The 14,267-nt window shown below is 36.7% G+C and overlaps 3 protein-coding genes across 3 annotated transcripts; 2 read left to right on the plus strand and 1 right to left on the minus strand.

Annotated features, from left to right (window-relative positions):
- dnajb12a (DnaJ heat shock protein family (Hsp40) member B12a) lies at positions 1-4,365 on the minus strand. Its single transcript, XM_065296592.1, has 9 exons — positions 4,193-4,365; positions 3,424-3,601; positions 3,197-3,342; positions 2,935-3,108; positions 2,742-2,821; positions 2,407-2,516; positions 1,951-2,123; positions 988-1,122; positions 1-848 (listed from the first exon to the last, which is right to left on the minus strand). Exons 1-8 carry the CDS (start codon positions 4,323-4,325, stop codon positions 998-1,000), a joined length of 1,119 nt encoding a protein of 372 aa, XP_065152664.1. The 5' UTR covers positions 4,326-4,365; the 3' UTR covers positions 1-848; positions 988-997.
- A 792-nt stretch (positions 4,366-5,157) lies between these two features.
- Positions 5,158-7,707, plus strand: trmt2b (tRNA methyltransferase 2 homolog B). Its single transcript, XM_073812913.1, has 2 exons — positions 5,158-5,500; positions 6,039-7,707. The coding sequence occupies exons 1-2, from the start codon at positions 5,377-5,379 to the stop codon at positions 7,358-7,360; spliced, it is 1,446 nt and encodes a 481-aa protein (XP_073669014.1). The 5' UTR covers positions 5,158-5,376; the 3' UTR covers positions 7,361-7,707.
- A 1,186-nt stretch (positions 7,708-8,893) lies between these two features.
- scdb (stearoyl-CoA desaturase b) lies at positions 8,894-14,056 on the plus strand. Its single transcript, XM_065296595.1, has 6 exons — positions 8,894-9,142; positions 9,379-9,589; positions 10,185-10,315; positions 10,743-10,948; positions 11,675-11,907; positions 12,227-14,056. The coding sequence occupies exons 1-6, from the start codon at positions 9,122-9,124 to the stop codon at positions 12,424-12,426; spliced, it is 1,002 nt and encodes a 333-aa protein (XP_065152667.1). The 5' UTR covers positions 8,894-9,121; the 3' UTR covers positions 12,427-14,056.
- Positions 14,057-14,267: the final 211 nt, after the last annotated feature.

The following is a 14,267-nucleotide window of genomic DNA, read 5'->3' on the forward strand; positions in this document are numbered from 1 at the left end:
CATTTTAGAAAGAAAATTTATTACTTTTTATGTCATGTCTTTTAGAGTAACTATATTGTGTACATTACAGGCTTTTTACATAAAATGTTACATGGAACTACGAGAATGTGAAACATGGGGGACAAGACTATTTGGTCAAAACACTAAACACATCAGTCCAAACACTGATGCTTTTATCTTCCTATATTACATGTGGGGAGTAACAGTATACTGCAAGACTGGAGATGGCAAGGCACTTGAATATGCTTCAGAACTCAATCTACACTTCAAAACATTTATAGTTAAAAAAAAAATTAATGCTTACAATGGTCCTTTTCTATCGTAAGGAATAAATTAAATGGAGAAGTTATAGTATGATACAATTTAATAAATACAAATATTATTTTCTCATTTGCATCAATCTTAAACATTCTTTTTAAAAATCTAACAGGCAAAACCACAGTGAACAATTCATTAAATGGTGAATGACCCTAGCGTTATGCTTTAATTTCCTGTGGTCAAATACACAGATCCAGAACTACTGAAATTTTACAGTTGGCTCAGAAAACCCAAATATGGGTTTGAAAAATGCTTGAGAGTTGTAAATATAAAAGCAGTAAGCTAGCAGCATTGATTACCAATAAACAGCCATTTACTTCTCTCTCAACTATCTATTTTTCATTCTTAATTCAACGCATTTTTAAATCAATATTAAGATCTTCCAGGAGTCGCAGCTTTCCAGAAATTTTGAATGACAAAGCCCCTGTGGCACCGGCTACTTTGCTCCTTGCTTCAACAGGTACAATGCACTGTCCCAATTTAGAACAGAAGACCATTTCTGTACAAAATCATCACCTTCAAAGCAGGACCTGAAAGCAAACAGAAATAAAACACTACCCCCTGATGCATATGCAAAAGCACTGTGTATACCAAATATATTTTGACAAATGCACCTAAAGTTAAATAAAAAATCAGATAGGGAATTCAAAACATGATGTACGAACTTACTTTTTGCTACTCATGGTCCATATAACAGAACTTGTATGTCTGAAAGCTTTGAGCAACTGGGTGTTGCCATTTTTTGCGCCCTTTGGTACAAGTCCGTGTCTCCAAAATAACGCGCACGATACAACAAGCCTTCCTCTGCAAATCAGAACAAAAATGTCTAAGTGGCCAGAATATTCAACAAAATTGAATTAGTCTTTAACCGAGTGGTCATGGAAAGTTGAAAACAAATGCAGAGGTAAGATCACACAGAAAACGCATGCATTATTAAGCAGTTTCACAGGAAAGCATCAGAATTTTAAAAAGCTAAAGCTATGTACACAACAACAATATGGGAAAAAAAACTGAAAAGTTTTCCCTTTTCGTTTTTGAAAAATTTCACGTACATGCGACAATGGTGTCAAAAAACCCCTGCATTTACACAAATTCACAATAATCACTGTATTATGTGTGACAGGCCAGTAACAACGTTACTTTGTAAAGAAGCACAACAAGCCTGCAAACACACACATCTACAGAGCGATCAACACAAACAATAAAGGTGACAAAAACATTGTGCAGTTTTGTTTAGACGGATGATAAGGTGGGAATATTACTACAAATGACTCTTAAGTATAAAGTGGCAAAACTTTGTAAACTTTGTTGAAGTGTTAATAAACTCGAGCAGCACAAACACAGTCCTGTAGGCAACTGTTGTTTTTGTTATACTCGTGCATGCCTATAGATCGAATTGACACATGCGCTTGACATCACCCACCGTTATTGCAGATTTGTGTTAAAAAAATGTAAACAGAGACGACAAGGGGCCATTTTTTAAAAGATTGCATTTTTCAGGACCCCAAATACCAATGTCGTGTAAACGCACAGCCAAGTGCATAAAAACACAAGCTAACATTTTTGTGTAAATGGCCTCTACGATGTATAGACATGTTTCTTATTCCAACCCTATATCACTACTCCACATACTCTGTTGTTTCTCTTTCCAGCAGTTGTTCCTCAGGTTTGATATGAAGTCCTCTTCCACATTTTGTTCAACATTCTTCAGTTTCATTCCTGTATATTCCTCTGAGAAGTGATCGGCCACATAGTAAGGCACCTTCAAAGTGGTAGTGTGTCGCTTATGTATGTGACCTGTGGATCTGCAATGGGGAGATGTTAATATTTTACAAATGCCAGAGATGGTTATCACCTGCAAGTCAACCATATGAAGATGCTTTACGAGATATTCTGGCTTACAAACTCCTTAGAGGTCAGGTTTACAAAAAATAAAACTAAACCAACTATATCTTACAACAGAATTTGACCGCTAACTCAAAACACACAAAGGTATAAGTACGATGTTCATATTAGTAATATCCAACACAAAAAACAACACAGATAATACACAAGCATTTTTAAAGAAAATAAAACACATGATCTTACGATCTATGGCTGAGGCTATATGGGGGACTGGAAACCATCATCTGGCTGAGAGCTGAGACTATGATCAGTATGAGTATAGGCATGAGCTGTACAAACAAAGCAAGGCCACCCTAGAAAATAAAAATCATTAATTTAAATAAACAATACATAATGACATAATAAACAAGCTGCTCAAATACGTCTTATAAACTTCCATGACAAATTCCCAGTTAATTCAAGAGACACCACATTTCACTATTTATAACACATGAATAAAAATGGCATTGTTACCATACATTGACACAGATAAATAAATCAAAATCAATCTCTAACGCTACTGATGTGTAGTCAGTTACCTCTCTGTGCTGTTCTCGTCGTTCATGTCGGTGTTGATGACCAAACCTCATCCTGCCATTGCTGTACACATGCACATTACCTAGAAAGACACAATAATTTAGTGCTTATAATAACTACACCACATTGATTTTGATATCTAAAACGTAAAAGGTCAACCTACAATAAGTGCAAAGCAATATTCAAACTACTTACTAGTTGGAAAACCACCTCCAAAGAACATATTAAAGAGGTCTTCAGGGGAAATATCAGCCTCAAAATTTCTGTGATGGGTCCTTTGATGAGACGGATTGGCTTTCTCTTCTCCATAGACATCATATTGTCGCCTTTTTTCAGCATTACTTAAAACTGCATAAGCATTACCTATAGCTGTTTAGGGCAGTAATGAACAAAATTTTCGTGAGCCTTCTCCATAAAATAAATCCTAAATGCATGAGTTTAAAATCACGTATGATACCTTTAAATGCTTCAGTGGCACCAGGCGCGTGGTTTTTATCTGGATGAAACTTCAAAGCCAACTTTCGGTAAGCTTTTTTTAGATCATCCTCAGTGGCTTCTTTAGTGACGCCAAGAATTTCATAATAGTCCTTACACCTCTTAATTCTACATTAAGCGAAAGATAGATCACAATATAATGATGTATATCACAGAATGTTATGGTCTTTTATGAAAGTAGTCAGTAACCTTTTGACAGCATCCAGCTGTTCTGTCGTATAGGGTTTGGATGACTCTGTGGCACCATGTTCAGAGGAGTGTTCTTCATTGCTGTGCAGTCTGCTTCGTAAACCAGCACCGTCATTTTCTCCAATGTTTTCTTTATTTGTGGAAGGTCCTCCGTTCTCAGCAATAGATTCTAGTAAAGCTAAAGTGAGAACACTTGCATTTTAATCAGGAGGAATTGCATCAATATCTATACAAAATAAGATACACTATTATGTGGACACCATGAAAAAGTGAGATTAGGACCATAAAAGTTACTTTAGTTTCAATCTTTAATATTACATCACTCAGTCAAGACTATAGATATCAAGGTTATTTCTTCACAGAATGTTCTTTACATTATGTAGGATGATTTTATGTAGAAAACAGCAAATACTACTTTTTTTTAGGTTAGCTGGGTTTTCACAGACAGGGTCACATATTGTCTCAAATACTATACATAAATACAGAATATTACACATCATTTTTTTTAGAATAAGCATTAGTACTACTACATTTTCTTTATTTTTACTAGTATGATTATGGACATCGGCTCTATTCAGAGTCAGTAGTATATAACCAAAAGCACAAAATAAGTGCTGCAAGAAAACACAATTTTACATTTTACGAGTAAATGAATCATCTAGTATTAGGGTTCTAGAGCCATAACCGTCATCTGATCTTACTACTGAGGTTTATCCTGTGGCCAGACCTCTTATGATCTCCGGTAAACACTTATTGACATCACACGCACCTTTCACCTTCTCGGTGGGAAACAGTCTCTGTGCCTTTTCTAAAAAGCGTCTGGCTTTGTCGTGTCGATTATCTCGCAGTGCTGCGATGGCAATTTCAATGCAGCGTTCCGCTTCGTCCTTGTTTGATTCCATTGCGACGGCGGAACTGATGACTGATCTCTTTCCTGACGCTACAGACGCACCTTGATGACGTTTACAACCATTTAAAGACATTTCAGTAGCGCATAGAACGTCCACTTTACCCAAGAAAGAAAATGGTGGCGCTTCATACATTTTTATTCATAAATAATGTTAATATTTTAGACTTGTATGTAAAATGTAAAGAAGCCATTATACACAATTTTCTATTATTATAAATAATAATTAATTTATAATATTTCTCCTTGCTCGCTATTCTTTTTCTTTTTATTTAAATACGATGTTTTTAAGCCGCAATCTATCTTTATATTTGTTTTTATTATGATTTGCGCTATGTATTTTTTCTTTATATTGATCATTGCTTGTTTGCTCAAGTTATTTTACTTAGCGTATTATTATCTAGCTACACTTATTATCTAGTTCTCTATTGCTGTTTACAAAATACATGAAACTCTGTGAAATGTTTCCTCAATTTGCTAATTTGAGTAATCTTGAATCTTGAATATAAAAAAATCTAATCTCCGGAAACAAACTTGCTTGCCCTTTTGCTCAATCCAAAGGCTGCAGCCTGCGGAGGTCGCATATGCAGGCTGCATACATCATCAAACCTGGTTTATTTAAGTTAATTGAGCATTACATTCGCAAGTCATAAGCATATCACAACGATTAATATTAACCAAGAATAATAGTCAACTTTATAATTGTTAATATTTTGAAATTAGACAGTCTTGATGACGTATGAAGCCTAGAAATGCGACCTCCGGAGGCTACAAACTTCGAATTGAGAAACGGCCACAGAGTGGGTCTGCTAGTGAGTAACGTTTTATCTTGCGTAACCGAAATGAGAAGCTTTCAGTTCAACTTGTTATGAAAATAAACAAGAGGAGAGGAGGGCTAGTGCAAACAAAAACGGTTTTTCCGGGCTTTTGCCAGTACGTAAGTTTTATATAGTATTTTAAACTCTGGCCGTCTGATATCACAGCATTTGCAATGTGTTTGAGTGTGTGCTCTCACGTGCTGCATAACTAACTAAAAGTCGGCATCAATGATCAATGCCTTTAAAATAATGGGCTTTCATTTATTTTCCCCAGTGCTAAGACAAATAATCACTCAACCGAAAGCGTGCTTTAGTTATTCAGTATTACGTCACAGTTTTGTCAATACTGACAGTAAAGGGTGATTTATACTCGTGCGTAGGTCCTACGGCGTAGCAGCGACGGCGTAGGTTCCGCGTCGGTTTTCATTTATACTTGTGCGTCGCCGTCCGCGTCGACGTGCAAAGACACGCGAAACCGCTGGTTGGCAGTAATCACGCGTGTAACCACAGTAGCAGCAGAAGTCGTCACAGAAGAAGAAGCTAAGCAAGTTAACCCACAAACGAAGAAAAAATAGCAACTTGTTGTGTATAATTTGAGAAGACCAGCAATGATGTAAGTAAATAAACAGCGACTTATGTTGCAGTTTTAGTTAAATCACTTCTCGACTTGGCTCATCTTTGTTTTCACCGTCTCAACGGGAAATACCTATGACGCAGTTTTTTTTACCTGACGGGAGGGGTTCTGGTGGACCAATCACAGAGCTTGCGGTCCGCGTAGGTCCGACGCGCTGTTAGGAATTTTGTGAGGTGCGCGTCAGGCTACGCAGAGCTACGCACAGGCTACGGATAGCCTACGCCGTAGCTACGGCGTAGCACCTACGCACGACTATAAATCGCCCTTAAGCCTGCAAAGAGAAAAGGGAAACCTGATCTACCTGCTCACTGGCACTCGCTCTCCTGGGAAGAGAGACTGTCTGATGCTGTGACTCCTCTATGGAGACTGAGTTATGAGCAGCAGCTTAAATGGAAACAAGAACAACAGCACAAAATTTTACTTGAGATGACAAAGCTGGCTCAGGATTTACCCCATAAGCCTGATGATTTAAGATTCCCCCTCCTACCCATAGTACCCTCACCAGTGATTGATGGATACCGCAATAAGTCAACCTTCTCTGTCAACACAGGAGTAGACGGAAACCCAAAGACTGTTGGATTTTACATCGGCAATGGAAAAAGTGGTAACATTGTCTGTGTCCATGGCGACCACCTCTTGAACATGCCCCCAAAGCACAAGATGGTCGCAAGGTACTATGAGCAATTTCTACGTCTCTCACCCCTTAATCCATGTATTTTGTTTCACGATGGCGGTCACTGGAGAGAAATCACTATAAGAACTAATTCTGCCGGTCACACTATGGCTATAGTTTACTTCCATCCTCAACAACTGACACCTGAGGAGATTACCATCCATAAAGCTGACCTGGTCGAATACTTCACAGAAGGTCCCGGTGCAGTTTGTCAGTTGGATTCGCTTTACTTTCAGGAGAGTACAATGACCCGATGCTGTCATGAACAATCCCCCTACCAGCTTCTGTATGGACAGCCTCATATCTTTGAGGAGGTGCTTGGGTTTAAGTTCAGAATATCTGCTGATTCTTTTTTTCAGGTGAACAGGGGAGCAGCAGAGGCCCTGTACCGCACTGTTGCGGAGCTGAATAGGACTTGTGTTGGGGGTACCCTTCTTGATATCTGCTGTGGTACAGGAGCCATTGGCATTTCATTATCTACACAGATGGAGAGAGTCATCGGCATAGAGCTTATTGAGCAGGCAGTTAAGGACGCCAAGTATAATGCAGAACTAAATGGAGTAAATAACTGTGAATTTCTTTCAGGCAAAGCAGAGGTTGTTCTACCAAATTTGATGCCTACGTTGGGTTCTCACTGTGGGCTGACAGCCGTCGTGAATCCGTCCAGGGCTGGCCTGCATTATCGAGTTGTCAGAGCCTTAAGGAACCACCCAGCCATAAAAAGGCTTGTCTACATATCATGCAAACCTGATGGAGAGGCAATGAGGAACTTTAGAGATCTTTGCTGTGGATCCAATTTTCAGAGGAAGATCAACGGGGAAGCCTTTAAGCCAGTCTTGGCTGTTCCTGTGGACCTGTTTCCACACACTCCTCACTGTGAACTTGTGCTTGTTATTGAGAGATAGTATAGAAAATACTGATTGAAGGAAATTAATCACTTTGTAACAAAACATGAATATCTATAAACCATTGAATGTGAATGCAAAGTGTTCAGTATAATTACCACCTAAAATGTCAGAAATACATTCATTAAATATCAGAAAGACACAATATTACAGAAACCCATATTTATTTGAATGTTATCAATTATGTGAACAAACCACTTACATTATCACTAGAGGGTGCTATTGGGACATTTCTCCATTTTGTGCATTAACGTGTTGGGTCAAAAAGGGACAAGCCCAGCCCGTTGGGTTGTTTCAACCCAAAATGCTGGGTTGTTTGAACCTATTGTTGGGTCAAATATTAACATTTTCTGCGTTAATGCAACCCATCGTCTGGGCTTGACCCTTTTTGACCCAATGTTGCATTGAAGTAACCCAGCATTTTTTAGAGTGTAGCCTAGTTGCAAGATATTAGCTTGCATATCCAGCAACATATTTATTTCAGAAGTTTGTTTTTGAAATATTAAGGTAAGTTTAAAGGGTGTACAACAGAATACAGTAAAATATAGCTAATGTGCTGCAGTTATGCCAAGACATCCACATTGGCCACATTCTGACAGTTTTGCCTTGAAAAAAAGACAACTGATATCGGCTTCCTTTAAAATGATTCAGTTTTGTATTAGTTAGATAGGCTAATGTAATTATATGAATGAAGCCTACTTTCCATTTAATAGCATACTGAGAACTAGAAACAAAATGATCAAGTGCACAGATAAAGTGAGAAGTGCAAAATGAGAAGTCTTCTGGTAGAGCATGTGTTAGCAGTACAAAGTTCATTGGTTTGATACCTAGCCAACACACATACTTATAAAATGTCTCTTGTTTGCACTGTAAGTTGAATTGGATTCAAATGTACATAAATGTACATGTAAGTACAATCCCATTCAATTGCTATAATGTGCTCAGAGTTGTACATTTTAAGTTGGAAATAAGGTATGGAAGTAAACTGTTTATTCCAGTATACTCAAGACCTGTGCTGTCCCTTACCTGAATTCAGGTAAATTGACTTTCAGTTGACTGTACCTGAATTCACCCTATAAAATAGCTTTACAGCAGTGTTTCTCAGTCAGAGGACCAGTGCCCACACTGGGATCTCAACATCACAAATATTTAAAGTAAAACAAGCATTAAAATGAGCAAAACCTTTAGCAAACATACAGTTATGCAAGCTCTAGAATACTTTGTTAGAAATTGTGAGTGGGGGCATTTATGTGAAAAGGTTGCTTTACAAATAAACTCATGTATGTAGGCTTTTTTTCTAAGATTAAACCAGTGATGTGTTCGTTTATATTATCAACACTGAATTAACATCTTCCTTTTTAAAATAATAAACATGCTGAGCGAGATGAAATATATTATTTTAACTGGCAATAAAAATCCTTTTAATAACACCTCTCATCCTCACTGGGAATCAGATTTGTGGAAATTTTTAAGGCACGAGCTTTGTATCAGTGTGACCTAATTTATGTCGCACCGGGTTAACTCTTAGCGATGCATAATAATCATTACGCATAGTGAACATGTCGTTCTCAACATAAGCATCAGATAACCAGGCAACCAATGAAACTGGTAGGGTAGATGGCATCCTTTCAGCCTCGCCCAATTGCATCATTTTAAACAACCAAAAATCGACATCGAGGGCTTAGGTGAGAAAAAAAATTTCACTCGACGTCTTCTCTCTCTTCCTGCCGGCTCGCATCAGTCATACTGCAATAAGCCTTCATGGTTGCGTCGCAGAAAAAGGTAAGCGCGTGTTACAGAACAACAGACGCGTAATGAGCGTTTATTTCAGCGCGTGCCACAGTTGTCCTACCTATTAAGAGACAAATCACCCATTTATGTGCAGAATTAAAAAGGCGTTAGTTAATATTCATTGCATGCTTGGATTGGACGAACAGGGCTTTATCTAGAAAATAGGTGGGAAAATGCGTTTTAGTCACGGTGATGAAAATATAACCGACTTATTATTCTCTCGACAGATGTCAATAAAGACAACAAAGAGCAAAAGAGCGATGGATGAAACCTCTTTTACAGAAGATGTGTATGATGATTCTTACAAACCGAAGAAGGGCCCGAGTCCTCCAAGACAAATAGTCTGGAGAAACGTCGTGTTAATGTCTCTCTTGCACATAGGAGCTCTTTATGGACTGATTGTTATACCATCCGCCTCTGCCTTAACCCTCATATGGAGTGAGTAGCTGATATAACTGCTTTTTCTCATTATGTGAGATGTCATTTTACTTAAATAAACTATTTATATTTCTCCTGGCCTGATGGTCACGTGCGCACGTATGTTATCTAAGATCCAAAGTTGTGATTAGCTACAATTATCAGATGTAATCCTTTATTGTGACCATTAAACAATGCTTAATGTCCCCCCCAAAAGTAAAAAATATATCATTGCATTTTTTATTTCAGCTAAATTTGTGATTTTGTCTATTTCTTGTGTGAGAAATGCAATCCTAAGAATATCTTTAAAAAATCCCCAAATTTGTGGTTCAGTGTTTGGTGCATTTTTGGCATTGCATAATTGCATAATATTGTGCCTTGTAGAACAATGAACGATTGCTGTTTAAATAGGCTCTCCATTGTAAACTGTGCAGGGTTATAACAGTACACTCTTCTTCACAGTCCGTGTACATCCCTTGCAGTTTTGTCTGACAAAACACAACAAGATATTGTCCTCTAATAGAACAAATCAAGGGCGCACACACCATTACAAACTACAGAATGACTTAGAATGACATGTGTGTATTAAATATTTTTGTTTACTCCCTTGTGACAGCTGGAGTGTGTTTCATGATAAGTGCTCTAGGAATTACTGCTGGCGCCCATCGTCTGTGGAGCCACAGGTCTTATAAAGCCTCGTTGCCATTAAGAATCTTCTTAGCTGTTGCAAACTCCATGGCTTTTCAGGTAAACCGTTTTATAAAATGGAGGAAACAATATAATGAGATTAGAATAGATACAGAGTCATGTGGAGAATTTTTTTGACAATTACATCTCAGATGCTGGTTAAAAATATGGGCTCACTGGTTCAAACCTCACACAATGGGTGATCCATCAACTATTACCATTGTGCTTTTGAGCAAATCAATTCACCCAAGATCTGCTAGAAGTGTGCTGTAAATTGTTTTGGAAATAAGCATATGCCAAATGGGTCCCTATAAGTCAAAGTGTAGAGCATTGCATTAGCAACACAAAAGGTCATGGGTTCGAAACCCGGGGTAACACACATATGCCTACTGATAAAATATATACCTTGATAAAAGCAAATGTTCAGATGCAATGAAACATAAAGGTAACTTGCTAATTGTACTTTGTTTTTTTTAAACACATTTAGAATGATATCTATGAGTGGGCCAGAGACCATCGCGTTCACCACAAGTTTTCGGAGACTGATGCAGACCCACACAATGCCCGGAGGGGATTTTTTTTCGCTCACATTGGCTGGCTGCTGGTCCGTAAACACCCAGATGTTATTGAAAAAGGGAAGAAGCTGGAGCTCAGTGATCTTAAAGAAGATGGAGTTGTAATGTTTCAGAGGAGGTAAGTATATTTTTTTATTTAGTATCACCAAAAATGGAAATTCTGTCATCATTTACTTCCCTCAAGTTGTTTCAAACCTGTAGAAATGTCTTTGTTCTGCTAAACACAAATGATATTTGTAAACAAGCAATAATCAGAAGCACCATTCACTTCCATAGTAGAAGAAACAATTATATGGAAGTCAATGGTGCTTACCAAAAAATGTTTTTGTTACAAACATTGCTTAAAATATCTTCCTTTGTGTTCAACAGAACAAAGTAATCCCTATAATGCTGCATTGTAAGGGCTATTAAATATAAAAAATCAGTGGTAATCAATGTAAATCAATATATATTGGTTCAGTTTGATCCAGGTTTTATAATTCCTTATGATCAAAAATACATGTTTTTTTTTTTTTGTGGTTACGTTTTCCTCACACTCCTATGGCCAGGACCACTATAAACTGGCATTTAGTTTTGCCTACGAAAATAATTGACCAGGTCTATCACTTTGGATAAAATCCAACAAACATCCTGAACTTCTTCATAAGGGTTTAATGTTTTGATATGCTTCCAAAATGCTTTATAGGCTTGCCAAATCAGATAGTGGGAGAATAGCTGGTTCATCAGCATTCCAGTGTTTTTAATCTGTTACAGCTGAGCTTTATACTGTACAGCAGGTGCTATTTGAAACATGAGAAACAAATACATGCTTATTTTGAAATATTTTTCTGTTCTCTTTTTCTAGGTATTACAAGTTGTCTGTGCTGGTGATGTGTTTTGTCATTCCCATGTGGGTACCTTGGTTCTTTTGGGAAGAGAGTCTTTGGATGAGTTACCTCATCCCTTGTCTGTTGAGATACGCAGTGGTCCTCAATGCAAGCTGGCTGGTCAACAGTGCAGCTCACATGTGGGGAATGAGACCCTATGACCACAACATCAATCCTAGAGAGAACAAGCTGGTTGCCTTTAGCGCCATCGGTAAAAACTCTTTTCTTTATTTTACTTTACATTTAACACTTATAAATTGGAGTCCATTGAATAAATTACATATAAATAAGCACAGATTTATGACAAAAAGCTTTGTACCTACTTAAATTGCCATTGCCTTTATATAGCATATACTGTTTGAATGCATAATTCAACTAAACCGGGCAACTAAATATCATTTGGGTCATATCCTTAAAGATCTGTTATTAACAATGATTACATTATGCTATAGAAATGGATTTATATGTTTTTTTACACTCAGTTTGCATGTGAAAATGTTTGGATAATATATCCCATCATTTAATTTCAGGTGAAGGATTTCACAACTACCATCACACGTTCCCCCATGATTATGCTACAAGTGAGTTTGGCAGTCAGCTGAATGTGACCAAAGGATTTATAGATCTCATGTGCTACTTCGGCCTGGCCTCGAACTGCAGAAGGGTACCTCATGAGACTGTCATGGCCCGTGTTAAACGCACTGGCGATGGCAGCCACAAAAGTGGTTAATTTATTCATTTTATGTCATAAACAAAATGTTACGATAAGCCAAAATACACAAATGCATTTTGCGGCATTTCACCGTGTACAATGAAGATTGATTTGTATCCACTCTTAGATAAAAAACTCTAGAGTGCATTGTACTAACATTCATTCTAAGAAATCGTTTTCCTTTTCATAAAGTGTATTGGACTGTGGGGATGGTTTGCTGATGGTAAAGACCATAGATTGGGAGGATAATAATATCTCCTTCTGCCTCCACTGGCAAGAAATGGTACTTCACTAGTTAAACAGCCATGTGCCTCATTACAGCCCTCTCTCATGAATAGGTTGACCCATATTTCCCTGGTTAAATAATAACTGCTCTGATTTAGTGTGCTTTGCATCTGTCTATATATATATACGAATCACCTGGCAATATTGTAATGTCTTTGCTATTTAGGTGGTTAAAGCTGATTTCTATCTGAAATATAAATAGCATTACTGATCAAAGTATACTGTATGCAGTTACAAGTCAGAAAAGTGCTAGGCCACAGATAATGGGTTTTGAGGTCATTGGAAAATTATATTCTTTAGCAAAACTACACCTTTGGTGCTTTGAGCTCTACTCTAGTGAGAATAAATATCTGTTTTTCAGTATGGACCATTTATATGAAAAAGTCGTGGATTATTCATCTTCGGGCATTGTTGTTAGAAACAGTAGCCTATCTATGAAATGATCATACACACCAATGCAAAAGTTGTATTATCAGCACTGTAAAAAAAAATTGCAGCGTGAAGTTAAAACAACTTGGTTATGCAAGTCAATTCAACCCCTTTTTTAAGTTTTGACATGTGATAAGTCGTCATAATTTATAAAAAAGGTAATTTGTTAAAGTAACATAAAAATATATGTTGATTTGATAGAATTTTTACAGTGTGCTAATAAATGAATTTTCTCAAGTAAATTTATTAATTCACCATAAATTTGAATTTGAAATTATATTTTAAGACCTGGCTAATATTGTTGTAGTGTCCTGTATTCCTGTATTTAAATGCACTGAAGCTTCAAAAGACTATCTAAAATTATGTAATAATATTTATTTGTTGAGGTAACTGTATTACAGATTTATTGTGAGACTTTTTTTGTCCTTTATATTACAAGAACTGAAAATTTGAAAATGTTTAAGTTTGTTTTCATAACTTGCCCTTTGCCTTATACAGGATATATATGTTTTTTGGCTAGACCCAAAATTGGAACACAAAGAAGATTATTTATAACTTCAGATAAATTTCCAAATAGTGAGCATTAATGTATATGCATGGATCTTTTATGGTCTCTGCGACAAATGAATAACCACATGCTCACTCAAAATATAACAACAGAAAAACTTTATATATATTTAAAATATATATTTAAAACATACACCCATGTTTAAAAGAAGAAAACAAAAATGATCTATATATTTTACATACAGTGTTGACCTTTGATGTTTGGGAGCCTTAATGGGCACATTTTCAAGCAATGTTGTTTCACTGTACCATTAAATAAACTAAGATTTGTATAATTGGGAGAGTTTTGCAAGTTGTACCATGAGTTTTGTTATGAATCAATATTAATCGTTTCTTAATTGAATAAAAATATGTGTACATCTGAAAATATAGTGTCAGCAACCTTTTTTTTCACGTATCTTGTTATAGTAACACTTTACAGTAAGGTGGTATTTGTTAACATTAGTAAATGCATATGCTAACATGAACTAACCAATACATAGTTTTCAGCATTTATAAATCTTTGTTTATATGAGTTAATGCCAACACAATTGTTAATGTTTGTTAAATGTGCATTTACCGATTAAAATGTACAGGTT

Source organism: Paramisgurnus dabryanus, chromosome 20, assembly GCF_030506205.2.
Source record: "Paramisgurnus dabryanus chromosome 20, PD_genome_1.1, whole genome shotgun sequence".
Classification (NCBI taxonomy): domain Eukaryota; kingdom Metazoa; phylum Chordata; class Actinopteri; order Cypriniformes; family Cobitidae; genus Paramisgurnus; species Paramisgurnus dabryanus.